At 33.3% G+C, this 13840-nt stretch overlaps 2 protein-coding genes across 2 annotated transcripts; one reads left to right on the plus strand and one right to left on the minus strand.

Annotated features, from left to right (window-relative positions):
* The first annotated feature begins 1458 nt into the window (after nucleotides 1–1458).
* LOC130714197 (putative E3 ubiquitin-protein ligase RING1a) lies at nucleotides 1459–5948 on the plus strand. The gene is made up of 10 exons (XM_057564086.1): nucleotides 1459–1661; nucleotides 1769–1817; nucleotides 2649–2707; nucleotides 3350–3431; nucleotides 3565–3685; nucleotides 3768–3809; nucleotides 4497–4931; nucleotides 5176–5286; nucleotides 5367–5558; nucleotides 5656–5948. Exons 1-10 carry the CDS (start codon nucleotides 1553–1555, stop codon nucleotides 5704–5706), a joined length of 1251 nt encoding a protein of 416 aa, XP_057420069.1. The 5' UTR covers nucleotides 1459–1552; the 3' UTR covers nucleotides 5707–5948.
* Nucleotides 5949–7808: 1860 nt separating this feature from the next.
* On the minus strand, nucleotides 7809–12529 carry LOC130710142 (uncharacterized). Its single transcript, XM_057559299.1, has 5 exons — nucleotides 12441–12529; nucleotides 11921–12359; nucleotides 10906–11834; nucleotides 9602–10819; nucleotides 7809–9516 (listed from the first exon to the last, which is right to left on the minus strand). Exons 2-5 carry the CDS (start codon nucleotides 12337–12339, stop codon nucleotides 7850–7852), a joined length of 4233 nt encoding a protein of 1410 aa, XP_057415282.1. The 5' UTR covers nucleotides 12340–12359; nucleotides 12441–12529; the 3' UTR covers nucleotides 7809–7849.
* Between the last annotated feature and the right edge of the window lie 1311 nt (nucleotides 12530–13840).

Genomic DNA, 13840 nt, shown 5'->3' on the forward strand with positions numbered 1-13840 from the left:
ATGAATACTTTACTAATAATTAATATGTTTAATAACATAATAATTGTATTTAAAATGTTTGAACTTTAGTAATTAGTAATCAATTCTTCCATAAATGTTTGGTCAAGTAAATTTCATCATAAAAATATATATTAATTAATTAATTGTCCATGCCATCATTAAGTAATTTAAATAATTAATATTTTTAATAACATAATGTATTTAAAATGTTTGACTATTTGTCATTATTGATTAATTCTTCCATTAATGTTTGGTCAAGTATATTCCACCCTCCAACATCGTGCATCTTCTGTGCTAGGATGTGCTTGTTTAGTTTTTCTGTCGTTTTTAATTTTCCTATGTAACCAATTTTTTTTTGAAATATACATAGTATAATTTTAGTAATTAATATTGTTTTTTTTTTGGTACAAAGTAATTAATATTGTACTAACATTTAAATTGTAATAATATTTAATATTTTAATAATATTAAATACTGAATTTAAATTGGTTGAAATTCATTAATTATTAATTAATTCTTCCATTAATGTCTAGTAAAGTCAAATTTATCATAAAATTAATTATTAATTATTAATTTTTTTTTGAACTCAACTAATTATTAATTATTAATATAAAATTAATATTTGATATATAAATATTATTGTAATTTATTTTGTACATACATGTTTTTTTTGTGAATGTATATACATGTCTACAATATTAAATAGCTTTTATTAATAACTATATTTGTATTTCATCTTTTAAAATATATCAAAGAATTTATTAATTAATTATTTCATTAATGTTTTTTCAAGTCAATGTTATCATAAATATTATTATTTAAAATTTAATCTTGAAAAATTACGTATGCTTCCCTACATCAATTTGACTAGGATAAAAAATTACTATGTACTATTTAAATTTGCTTCAGATAAGGATAAAAAATAATAATTATTAATATAAATGAATATTTAATATTTAAATATTATTACTATGTACTATGTATGTATATGCACGTATTTTTAAAATAAAAAAATACACGCATTTTTTTGGTGAATGTATATGCATATATTTGACTAGAATCTCAAATTAAAAACCTTTTATTCAATAACCATATTTGTATTTTATCTTTTAAAATATATTAAAGGAATTACTATTTTCTGAAATTTAATTATTAGACATAAATATTTTAATAATTGTATACATATAATCTTTTCTGAAACATTACACCTATTCAATCATATCTTATCCTTAATTTCAATTTAATTAATTACTATAATATGAATAATGAAATCCCCCTGATGCCCCTGCCCCACACTCGTCACGAAGTTCTCACTTCTTACCCTTGTAAACTTTCTCTAACAATGTGACACGTGGCGGATTCCTATTTGCTCAGTGAACACTCCCTTTGCAATCGCAGCTAGTATAAATACTCAAACCCCTCTGAAAATCCAACGACTTCATTTCATCACCTTCTTCACTCACTCTCTCTCAGTAACCGTCGTCGTTTTCCCTCCGCCACCGCGGCCTCCGCCGTAGACTCTGAACCTTGCCACCGTTCGGCGGCAACGGCAATGGAAACAGAGAAGCGCTCTCACGATGCTCCTCATGAAGAGGATGCTGATGCTGATGCTGATGCTCTGACTATGATCATGGACAACTACAACGGTGGAAGTGAACCTGGTGTGTGATTTTCTTTGAATTTTGAAGTGAATTGCTTAACTAGTTATTGCATTTTCATTTCAGTTTCTTTCAGTGTAATGATTTTGCTGCTTCTTTGGTTTCTGCAGAATCTGATGGAAGCAATTCATCTAGCAGTGAGGAGGAGCCCGAGGACGAGTACGTCAAACTGAATCGTTGTTTCACATTTACTCTGTCGTTTTCTTTGAGAATTTGCCGTTTTGTGTTTATTTGTGTTTTTGTTTTTGTTTGATCGATCATGCAGATGCTTGAATTTTGAATTGCATGTGGATTTTTGAATTTTTGATTCTGCGCTGGGGTGATTTGTTTTTGTTTCTGCGATTTTCGTGTGTGTCATTAAGGTTTTCGCTTATTTACAAGTGCTGCATTTTGTGGTTGTGGATGGTTTTTGCTTGCTTTGGTGGCTTTAGCATGAGGGCTTATATCAATCTGCATGCTGTTGGTTGGATTAATCTTTTGTTTTGCTACTTTTACCCCTTTGTCAAATCTCGATTGGGGTTGCTGGGGAAGGATTGTATTGTAACTGATTGCGATATGTTTTCCATGTTTGAAATTTTTCGTGTTGATAAATTTTAATTTTGTTTTTCTTAAGATTGATCTGAGATTACAGGACAAACGATTGAATTTGCTCCACCTGAGAAAGATGTGATATGGATATGTTCTCATTTATTGTTATCTTGTGATGTAACTTGAAATTGTTTATATTTCCCCTTCTCCTTGATTTGATTTTGTACAAGGTATGTATATGTCAGAATTTAGCAAAGTCCTCACTTTTTCATTCCTAGGATGACTCGTTTTTATTGAATCAAATAACTTAAGATGATGATCTGTATTTGTTTTAAGACCTGCCGCTGTCTTAGCATAAAATATTATGGCAAGGACTTGGGAGCTTGGTGTTTGCGATTTTCCATCTCCGTAAAATATTATATTCTAGCATATGCTAATACCTCTATTGGTTTTTATTTACAGATATATGCTTTTAGACTTGTCAGATCTACACCAGCAATTTCAATGTGCTATCTGCCTAGGTATGTAATTTATAACTAACTCTAGATTGCTTAATCTGTTGCTGCAATTGTGGATAGTTTTGCTGATTTTATTTTCTAGTAAAAAGGTAACAATCAATCGGTTAAGGGGACCTAAACCGGCTTATTATATCACTTAATTGTGAAAATCACTTGATTAGCATTATGAATATGGATTGGGTCATCATTAACATATTTTCCAGGTGTGAATATCTAACACTATATCTCATTCTTTAAAGTCTATGAGACTATGACAATGCTTTTTTGTTTTGGTAATATAAATGTTAGAATGAGTCCGAGGTTGTCCCATTATAAGGTCAAGGCATGCCAAGGGTATACTCTTTACTAATTGTGCTATCTAAGAAAGTCAGGGCAGATCTAGCTTCCATTAATGTATACTAGTTATGGTTATTTCATTAGGTACTTATGTTGAACTTGTTCATTAATTCAGATTGATTATTGATTACAAAGTAATGATTGCTTGAAATGGACACAAAAGTTGTATTATGCAATTGATGTTTAAATGAAATCAGATCACTGACTTATTTATAATGCTTAGTATTTTTAAAATACAAGGTTTGTGCAGAAGTACTGGATTAAATGGTTGTTTGATTCTTTCACCAAAACTATTCATTGTATGTGTAGGCATCATTCGAAAGACAAGAACTGTAATGGAATGCCTGCATCGCTTTTGCAAAGACTGCATTGACAAATCCATGCGCCTAGGGTTTGTCCTCAAACTACCACTATCTATATAATCATCTATTTGTAATTGGGATGGTCTGGGTTTATTTGGTGTAAACCTTTACTATTTTTTTTTCTTTTCATTTTATGCTTAGTCTGGACTGGTTTTATTGCAGTAACAATGAATGCCCAACTTGCCGTACACATTGTCCTAGCCGACGCTCACTGAGAGATGACCCAAACTTTGATGCCTTGATTGCTGCTGTGTATCCAGATCTTGAAGAGTATGAGCAAGAGGTAAGATGGACATATTACATCATAGACTGAAAGTTTTATTCTGTATAAATGAAAAACATTAACACGGTTCTGGCCTATACAGGAATTGGCGTTGCATGAAGATGAAATGACTCACAACAAGAAGGTGAGACTTCATGCAAACATATTTCAAATATGGATGTTCAATAAAGAAGAATTCTCATGATTGTTTCTATTGCATTACAAAAAGTCCACACATAGAGTAGGGTGCTTGTTTTGCCTCTAGTGTTTCTGTTGAGAAGTCCCACATTACATTGACTAGAGATATAGCCAAATAAGCCTTTATATAGGGTAGTGCAATCCTCACCATGAAGCTAGCCTTTGGGGTAGAGTTAGGCCTAACCCAAATTTTAATATGGCATCAAGCCTATCCTAAATCCAGTTGTTAGAGACCACTTATATATGGGTCACGCGCAGATGTTCATTCCTGCAAATTCCACATTCCAAATGGCCCTGGGTGTGAGGGGTATGTTGAGAAGTCCCAAATTCTAATAGTTTCAATAAGCCGCATTATAGTACACGCAGAGGGAAGTAGCCTATGGTGTATAAACTTCAAGAAAATAGTCTAATCCCAGTGCTCCTTATTTATTTGTGCTGTAGTTTTCAGTTTGCACCAGTCATAACTATTCAAAAGGATTAAATGCTTTTGTATAGTGGAAAAACTTTTGCTATGGTGTGAATGTATGATCAATACTAACCAATGAAGTTATTGATTATTCTGTACTGTTGTTTCTTAACTGCAAGACTTTTACTTTGGCATATTAATTACTCAATTTTTATCTTTTGTAAGAAGATCCAAGCTTCCATTGCCCAGACTCTGAAACGGCAAACAGAAGCATTGGGTAAGAAACGGAAGAGGAGTCGGAGAAACTCCAGAAATGCTGATGACCTTCCTGAATCCAATGACAATGAGAATATGAATGATAGTGATGTGGGAAAGGACTCATCTTCTGTTGATGAGCGGACAGAAACTGAGCCAAGAACATGCAACACTTTTGGAGAACAAGAATCACAATTTCCTCAGAATTCTGCTTCTACTGATCCAGATGGAGCTGGTGGTGAAAATATTCAAGAAGTGAGTATAGAAATCAGTGCATCTAGTACACCTGCCTGGGGAACAAATGCTCCACAGAGTCACCCTCGAGTCGGGGGTAAGAGTCCCAGAAGCAGTCGCCTCGCCAGTTTGGTTGATCATCTTGGAAACTCGTCTGGAAATAATGACGAGGAGGTAAATCATTTCTCTCCGGGTAGTGATTTTTTTAAATACCACTGGACTTCAGATTATCATAACTTCTGGCTTTTAAGATTGCTCAACCTTTTTGAGAATTGAAATCCTGTACTTACATTTAGTTCCAGATTCCAGGTTCATAAGCAAAGTTGCTAAGTTCACGTTTTTATAATTTTGTATTCTTCTGCTGTTATTATTCTTTGCTTGAGCCCTTGTTCTAAACATTTGGCCCATGTTATTTCAGGTGTCTGTCTTTCTCAAGCTTGACTCTTTGGATGAGCAAACAGTGCCAAGTTTGGAGAAGCCATACCTTGTATGCAAGAACCCTTCCATGTCAGTCAAGATGCTGTGCGAGGTTACTCTCTCTCTCTCTCTCTTAAGACAATTTCATGTAGTCTATTTCTGATACAACTTGAACTGTTTTTCCGTCTACAGCATGTTGCGCTTAAAACTGGGCTGCAGGTGGATGAAGTTGAATTATGGTTGGTATCGCAGCCAGAAAACAGCATTTTGGAGGGTGAAAGAACTGCTGATGCAGCCAAGGATAACTTGCGTCTTCTAGGAGATGAAGAAATTTTGGCTGAACTGATCAGTAGTGGTGCTGATGTGACTGTCTGTGGTCATCTGGTAAGTCCTGAGAAAGTGTCATTTATTTTCCTCTTGGCATTGTTACTGTGCTAGCCTTCACTCTCTTGTTATCTCACTTTTTTTTTTTAATTCACAGGTCATCGCTTACAGGAGGAAGTCACTGAACCCTTCTGTGGATAGTCCATAAATTTTACAGAACGCAGTCAACTGAGTCCTTTGTTTCCTGCTCAAATAGTTATAGTATTTCTTTTAATGCATCCCCATCACAGAAATGGGGGTTGAACCCTTTTTGTTTAGCGCACAGGAAATAAATTAGAACCGCAGACAAACTTCAAGTTTCTTCATATTGTTACAAATACTTTGGGTGAAGCTTTTATATACCTCATGAACTTGTGTTTAGTAATCTTTTAAGGTTGCTGTGACTTTGTTTTCATTACAAATCTGGTATTATATACTTTAGATCAAATTTTGAATTGAGCTCACATTACATCGATTATATAAAACAAATTTGAACCTGTGTGTTTAACCATGCTACGAATGAAATGGCTTTGGGTATGGTAAATAGATTGATTGTCTCTTCTACGTTCTATGTCTTTGTTCTTTTTTCCTTTATTTTCTCTGGCTTCGGGTGATGGAGTAATTTTTTTTTGTTGAACTCTGTGGTACCTAGAAATTTTTTCAGTCGTGGGGTACCTCGTGTAGTATTTTAAGTACAATTTTTTTATTTTGTTGAATTTTAACATGTTATTCTTAAGTTTGTTTATGTTATTCAATGCTCGATTTGAAAACTAGAATTTTAAGTTTAACTTGTAACTCTGAGAGATCATATAAGTTCATTTTTTGTCATGATCATCTTCCTCCATGCTCCATCCATGTTAAACCTTGCAAATCTTCCTTCATCATCTTCCTCTAAGTTCAAATTGTATTTTTTTCTATTAATTATAGCATTTTAGGTACCACACCTTAATGTGCCTTCAGGTACCATAGCAAGCACCAATACTTTTGGGTTGAATATGTTTCTAGTCCCTGTAAAATATTGTCAAGCTAGTATTCGTCTCTGCAATTTGTTTTTCATTGATGTCTTACCTGTGACCTAGACCATCTTTTGTGCAGTAATCAGCTCACATGGTGAGTTTATTAATCTTAGTCAGATAAAGGGATGTCCACGTTTCATCGGTTTTGATTCTTTAAAAAAAAAAATCATCAATTTTGGATCATTTTCTTCCTCTTCCTTTTTCCCAAACCCTGACACCACTTTTTGCGGAAGTGACCATGGCTCCACCACCACTAATGACTACAACAACCACCACTTTACTTTCTCCTCTGCTTTTGCAAATCTCTCAACAAAACCCCTTCTTCACCTTCAACTATCTCATCTGTCAGGTGCAAACAATTTTGATTTACACGATATGAATGATTGATTTTTGTGTTCTTCTCCTACTAAAGTTGGTTCAAAATCCTAAAGGTTTAGAAGTAAAAGGCCAAGAAATCAGAAAATATTGTGTTCAAGTTTTAACTGTCATTTGCTCTAATACAAGGAAAGCTAAGCCTTGGACATGGATTTTTCTATTTTCTTGCACTTAAACTTAGAGCCCTATCTGATTTTAGACCAACTTGATTAGGAGAATGCAAAAATTGATAATTCTTATCATGTTCAACCAAAACTACTGAAGATGATCGCTCCCGACGGATGAGGAGGCGAAGAATGAAGAGTTTTTACTAAGTTTTTTATCTAACAATTTTCGTTCTCCTATTCTTCAATCTAGTGGCTATAACATTTAGTTTTGTCTCTTTATTTAATTTTTCTCCTGTAATCAAAAAAATCTACTGGCCATAAAATATGCGAATGTTCGATTAATATTGAGTCCCTAGATTTATACTCTACTAGGATTTTAGCCCGTTTCCGTGCAATGCACGGACGAGCAGTTCTACAATTTAATAAAATTATTTTTTCATCTTATTAAGATGAACATATTCCTTCAATTATAATACCATTGGAATTTCTTATTTAATATATCCCCGCTGTTTATAGGACCTATAAAAACGTTTAGGTTAAGAAAACATAATCTTAAGTCGGTCAATAACATTTCGTGTATAATTTCTATATTTTACTTATTAATTGGTTCATGCGATAGTAAACGTTTCTATGATATACAAAAACAACCAATTTTATGATTAAATATATTTAAATATATTATTTATTAACATTAATAAATCAAATCACATATGTATATTTTGTAATCTTCTGATATATAACATTAATATTCTTAAGGTACAACACTATCTTCAACCAAAACAAAAAATTAAACACATCTAAATTTTAAAAAAAATCAATTGTAGATTCTTTGAAAAACCTCCTTATAAACAATATTTTTTGTTACATCTCGTTGCATAACATCCTCATTGCATATTAGAATCTTCAGACCAGATTTCGTCTTCACACGAGAAACAACAACATACAATTGGCCATGTGAAAACACTGGAGTTGGTAAATAAACACCAACATTTGACAGTGTTTGGTCTTGGCTCTTATTAATAGTCATAGCAAATGACAAAATAAGAGGAAATTGTCTTCTTTGGAACCTAATTGGCATAGCCTGATCAGTTGGCATCAAGTCCATCCTACCAATGAAAGTCTGCTTACCAGCATGTGTTCCTGTTACAACAATACATCCAACAACATTTGGACGAAGATGGGTAACAATAAGCCTAGTTCCATTGCACAATCCAGTGGAAATATCTAGATTTCGCATGAGCATCACAGGAGAACCCATCTTCAAAACCAACTTATGGTCCGGAATACCAGAGCACTTGATATCATTAAGGAATTCAGTTGTAACCCATCCAGCATCAATACCAGCCTCTTCATGAACACCCCATATTGAATCTGAGCTTAAATATGTCATCTCATGAACAGGAAACAAAGATAACACATATTTATTAACAATATCAACTGCATCCAATGTTGGAGCAAGTATAGCCTTATCTTGAAAATAAGCAGCACATCCAATATTCTGAAGAATATTAGGATACATAGTCTGAACAATATCACAAACAGGATCAGAAGATTGTTGAATCAATGTTTCTTCTGGCACTTTTATCATAGACTCACCATCATTATAGGCTCCTAAATTTCCATCTCCAACATCTAATACCCATTTCGCAAATGATTTGACCTCCTCAATCTCATGATCACTCAAGTTGCCAAGCAAACGCATGTTTTCAGTCAATGAAAGGACCCTACAAAATCTCCACAATCTAGATGAGTTAATGGTAGACATCACAATCTCAGCTCTAGTACCCTTAGGAATAACTGGTAGAATCTGTCTAAAATCACCACCTAGAACAACAATTTTCCCACCAAATGGTTGATCAAAACTATCAGGGGCAAAGTTTCTCATTATATCTCTCAAGGCTTTATCTAGTGCTTCAAACGCATATCTACTAACCATTGGTGCTTCATCCCAAATAATCAAACTTGTTAACTGAAGTAACTCAGCTTTGGGACTACCTTGAACAATCCCACAACATGAATCTTCATTAACATTAAGTGGGATGCAAAACAAAGAATGTGCAGTTCGACCACCAGGGAGTAAAAGCGAAGCTATACCACTTGAAGCAACATTCAATATAATTTTTTTCTCCGATCGTAGCCTATAAGTTAATGTTTTCCACAAAAATGTTTTGCCAGTTCCACCATGTCCATTAACAAAGAAAAAACCCCCTTTATCTTGATTAACAACATCAATAATCTCATGGTATACCTTGGATTGCCCACTATTCATCTTATTAAAAAATTCAACATGCAGCCTCTTCATCTCATCAATATCATAGTTAAGCTCATTGAATAGTAGAACATTACCATACTGATTCAGAATACTGGGGTCAACATGAGGCATATTAGGAATATCTTTCAATGATCTACCATTTATCATCAAAACTTTCTCTATCTCCACTAAGCACAATTCTTTCAATCGTTCTTCATCAATATTCAATTCTGCATAATCATTAAAATAAATATAAATAAATAATAGGTAATACTCCATAAGGATAATTATATTTCAGGTAATATGAATGTATACCTTTATTATTGTGCTTCCTTCTAAGGTCATAAAGGATTCCATCAACCAATACATGCCAAGTTTCCGTCCATACTTTGACAGGATTAGACATGGAATTTCCCAAGAGGAATGAAATAAATAATGCTCTACAATACGAACCAGATCCAAAGGTTGCCACATCCAATATACCATTAATGTACTCACGATCATCTTTCAACAACCCCAATGCAACACAAGCATCACGAAAATTGTCTTTTACATTATTGTTGACTGATCTCAAATCTTCAAAGCTAGTACACCCTCTTTGAAAATTCAACAACATTCTCAAGTAATACAACTCACCTGAACCAGGAGGCACAAAGTTTATACGGCCAATAGACAAACCTTGTTTCCTGGGATGCCATGACCTGCTACTCGGATCATAAACAAATGATGATGGAAACTCTACATATGTTAATCCTCTACCCTCAGGATACTTGGAATTCGCTTCCATCCACGCCTGGAACATGCTATTCTTAACCTTGTTTTTTTCAAGTACATCTTCAATTGATGAATTTCCCTTAAAGTAAACAACTTGCTTCCTAGGTAAATGATACGTGAGTTTATGAACAGGTGGCCATTTATCATGGATTTCAAATTTGAATATTCGCCAAGCAGCTTCACATGGAGACAAATACCTACAATCATAATATTGTTTGATCTCATCAACTTCAACTCTCTGATCATGATTGTTTCTACCAGCAGACATTGACATTGTTACTCTATCAACTCCTTTGTTGATATATTTGAATAGATACTTGATAGAGTTTGATTTATTACAATACTCAATGTTGATATGAGCCTGGTATTTCATAAGAAGCTTGGGATTATAGGGCACAACAAAACCATTGTCTAAATCAACGCCCCTCCTATTAACTGAAACACCAGTGTTCCTCCTCCTATATATAGGATACCCATCACTATCAAAAGATGTAGCTTCTGCATATTTTTTTGGAAAGAATTTGGAACACCTATCATTCTTCATGCAAGGAGAATCCCTTCTACTTAATCCACATGGTCCATGAACCATATAATTCGTAACACATTCAAACAATGCAGGGTATAAATCAGGATCTGGTAACTCAGCACATATAACTGCATCGATCATTTCAGTGGTTTTAAGCTTGTCCGCCGGGCTAAGCCACAACAAAATATGAGCATGTGGTAAACCTCTCTTTTGAAATTCAATGGTGTACATACCTAATAATAATAAAGAATTAATACTAATTTATAATAACTGATATGCAAGTAATTAAAATAAACATATATAAATATGCCTACATTACCAGCAATGACTTTGCCAAAAAACTCCCCCTTCTTAAGGTCTGTCATGAGTTGGTCCAATTTGATACGAAAGACTCGACATGAAATATCCGGACGATCATAGGCTGACAAAAATCTCGTTGTAACAATACGATCAATCTCAGGCCACTTGGGGTTGCATGTCATGGTAAGAAACAAGTCAGGATATCCATAAGTTCCACAGATAGCCATAGCATTCTGACAATTGTCAAACATGTACCGTCTGCCACCAGTAAAAGAGGACGGAAGAAATATCCTAGAACCAAGAGTTGACGAATCAGTATCACCCCGAGTAATAGCATCCTCAATCCCTGATAAAAAATCTTTTCGGATAGTGTTCTGATTGAGCCTTATATAATTCAACCTATTGGATTCAATCATTGAATAGCAATCAACAACAAATTGTTGCAACAAACGTCGAGACATGGTTATCCTCTTGCACTCAAATTGTCTTTCATGAAGCCTAAATGCCACCCACTCACGCATTGAAAGGTTCTCACGCTTGTATATTGTGTTACTATAATTAATGCCACAAAATCCAATTTCATCTGAAAATCCACCCTCCCCATAAGGGAACAATAATGGATATTGCAAGGGCAAAAATGATGAATGAGTCTCATAAATCCTTTCAAACTTCCCACTTGATGAGCGTAATATAATATCACGACCACAGTCAGAACTATCAAAATCACCGACGATTAAAGCAGCAACCTCATCTACACTTGGGAGATTGTATGTATTAGGATCATGAACACGATTTCTGAATAACCTTAGAGCAACCGGGTTCGGATTAGCTTCTTCGACATAATCTCTAACACTTCTAAATGACTTGGCTAGTACATTGTACTCATCAACCATTTTAATCAAGTCACCAACTAATCCAGGTTCAAGATTGCATTTACCACCAGAATCACTTCATGAATCAAATATAAAGAACAAATAAGCAAGAAATTTGAAATACACAAACAAAATATAATTTTTAATAAAAATACAACATACCTGAAATGACTAATTCTATTGTGAACCTCATTCCTCGTATCATATATGTATAATTGAGCAAATTTTGGATTGTCACCTTCTGATGGAAGTAAGCTACCAAGGCGGTGATAATTTTGACCACTTATAACAAACTGAGGAGGTCCACGACCATCGTTCAAGCCACAATCAATTTTACCACCAATGGATGTAAAGGCAAACATGCTATTATAACTTCTAATGTTGTCCATAAAATGACGACTCCTTGGATCATTATTTGTAAGCAAGTTAGACAAAAGTAATGGGGAGTCCGCCAAGTACGGTAGCATAATTTTCCCTTTCATACAACAGATAGAGAAATCAGGAGAACTGGAATCTCTTGCCTTCAACGCTCTCTCATGATACCAAAGAACAGCTCCACAATGCTTACATGGCATGTTCATTTCTCCAAGATCAGCATATGCTGCAAAATCAATTACTATAATTTATAAACTTGATCAATGGAAATTTACAATTTTAGAAAATTAAAAGTTTTATACTATACATTGTGTCGTAGCCAGATCAAAGTTAGGATTCCTATTGATATTGTTAGTATCATCTCTTTGAATTATTTCCGAGGAAGCTGACCCCTCACCAAAGTTCCCCACTGGATCAAAAGAAGAAGTACACACTTCATAACAAATAAAAATAGAATAAAATTAACAAAAGACATTAATTTTGATCATAATACAATGCATGTAGTTTTAAAGAAATAAAAAAATCAAAAGATCATGTCTACGTCATTAGCAATTTTTTTTAACAAAGTAACAGGAACAAAAACTCAAAAAACAAAATAACTTAGCTCATTCTTTCAAAAAATTACACTACAAAATAATCCTTCTATAATATTATAAATCACTAAAAATAAGAGAAAAACACTAACTCATATTGATCCTTTTCTTTGCACGTTGCAAATTAGGCTTTCTTAATCCACGCCCACGATTCGACCTCTTACCTAAAATTTCTGAAACACAACCATCCAAAAATTATAGACATGGAAATAAGCGAACATCTAGTATATTACTATTATTCTAGGAACAAAGATTATTGATAAGTTGATGTTTGGATGCTAACACTTATATAAAGAGAAGGGAAAAAAATACATTCCACACTACCAAAAGAAAAATCTCCTTCTTCAATATATAGGTTTTTTTTTGAAATAAGGAAACTATATATCGTACTACTTATTTTTCTCTATATTCTAATATATTCTCTCCACCTTAAAAAAATAAATATACTATGCCTTTTCGTTTATCAATTTTTCTGCATAATCAAATTATCTCTAACATATACTTTACTTATATTTTTAGATATAAAACAAAACAAATTACACGAGTAACATGAAATCAAATAGCAAGAAAATTCATTCAATTAAAGTACAAAAAAGTAAAAATCATCATTAAAACTCACTTCTATCAGCTACTATATCGATAGCTGTTGAATTTGTATCAGACACAATACAAGTCCTTTTGCCCTTGCTATCATTTGAACCTATTCTTCACATCACAAAAATCAACTCTCAAACATGTTCTACATTAAATAAAATTACTTAACAACAATTAGATTTAAAAAATAATTAAGAGCTATTAAAATATCCAAAAAAAAAAACAACTATTATTACCTTTTATACCACTTGATAAATCAATCTCGTTGGTAACATCTACAAAACAGAAAAATAAAACAAGAAACATAAAAAATTAGTCAAATTAATAATTATATGCACAAAACTGTAGTAAAAAAATATAATCCACGATAGTAATTAGATTCATTAATCATGTAAATATATTTAAAGTAAGATGAATATTTTGAAGTTACAATCAACTCACCAAACACCACATTGAAAAGTAATATTAAAGTATTACTTAAACAATACAAACATATGAAGAATAAAATAGAAGTAAGAAG

This window comes from Lotus japonicus, chromosome 4 (genome assembly GCF_012489685.1).
Source record: "Lotus japonicus ecotype B-129 chromosome 4, LjGifu_v1.2".
Taxonomy (NCBI): domain Eukaryota; kingdom Viridiplantae; phylum Streptophyta; class Magnoliopsida; order Fabales; family Fabaceae; genus Lotus; species Lotus japonicus.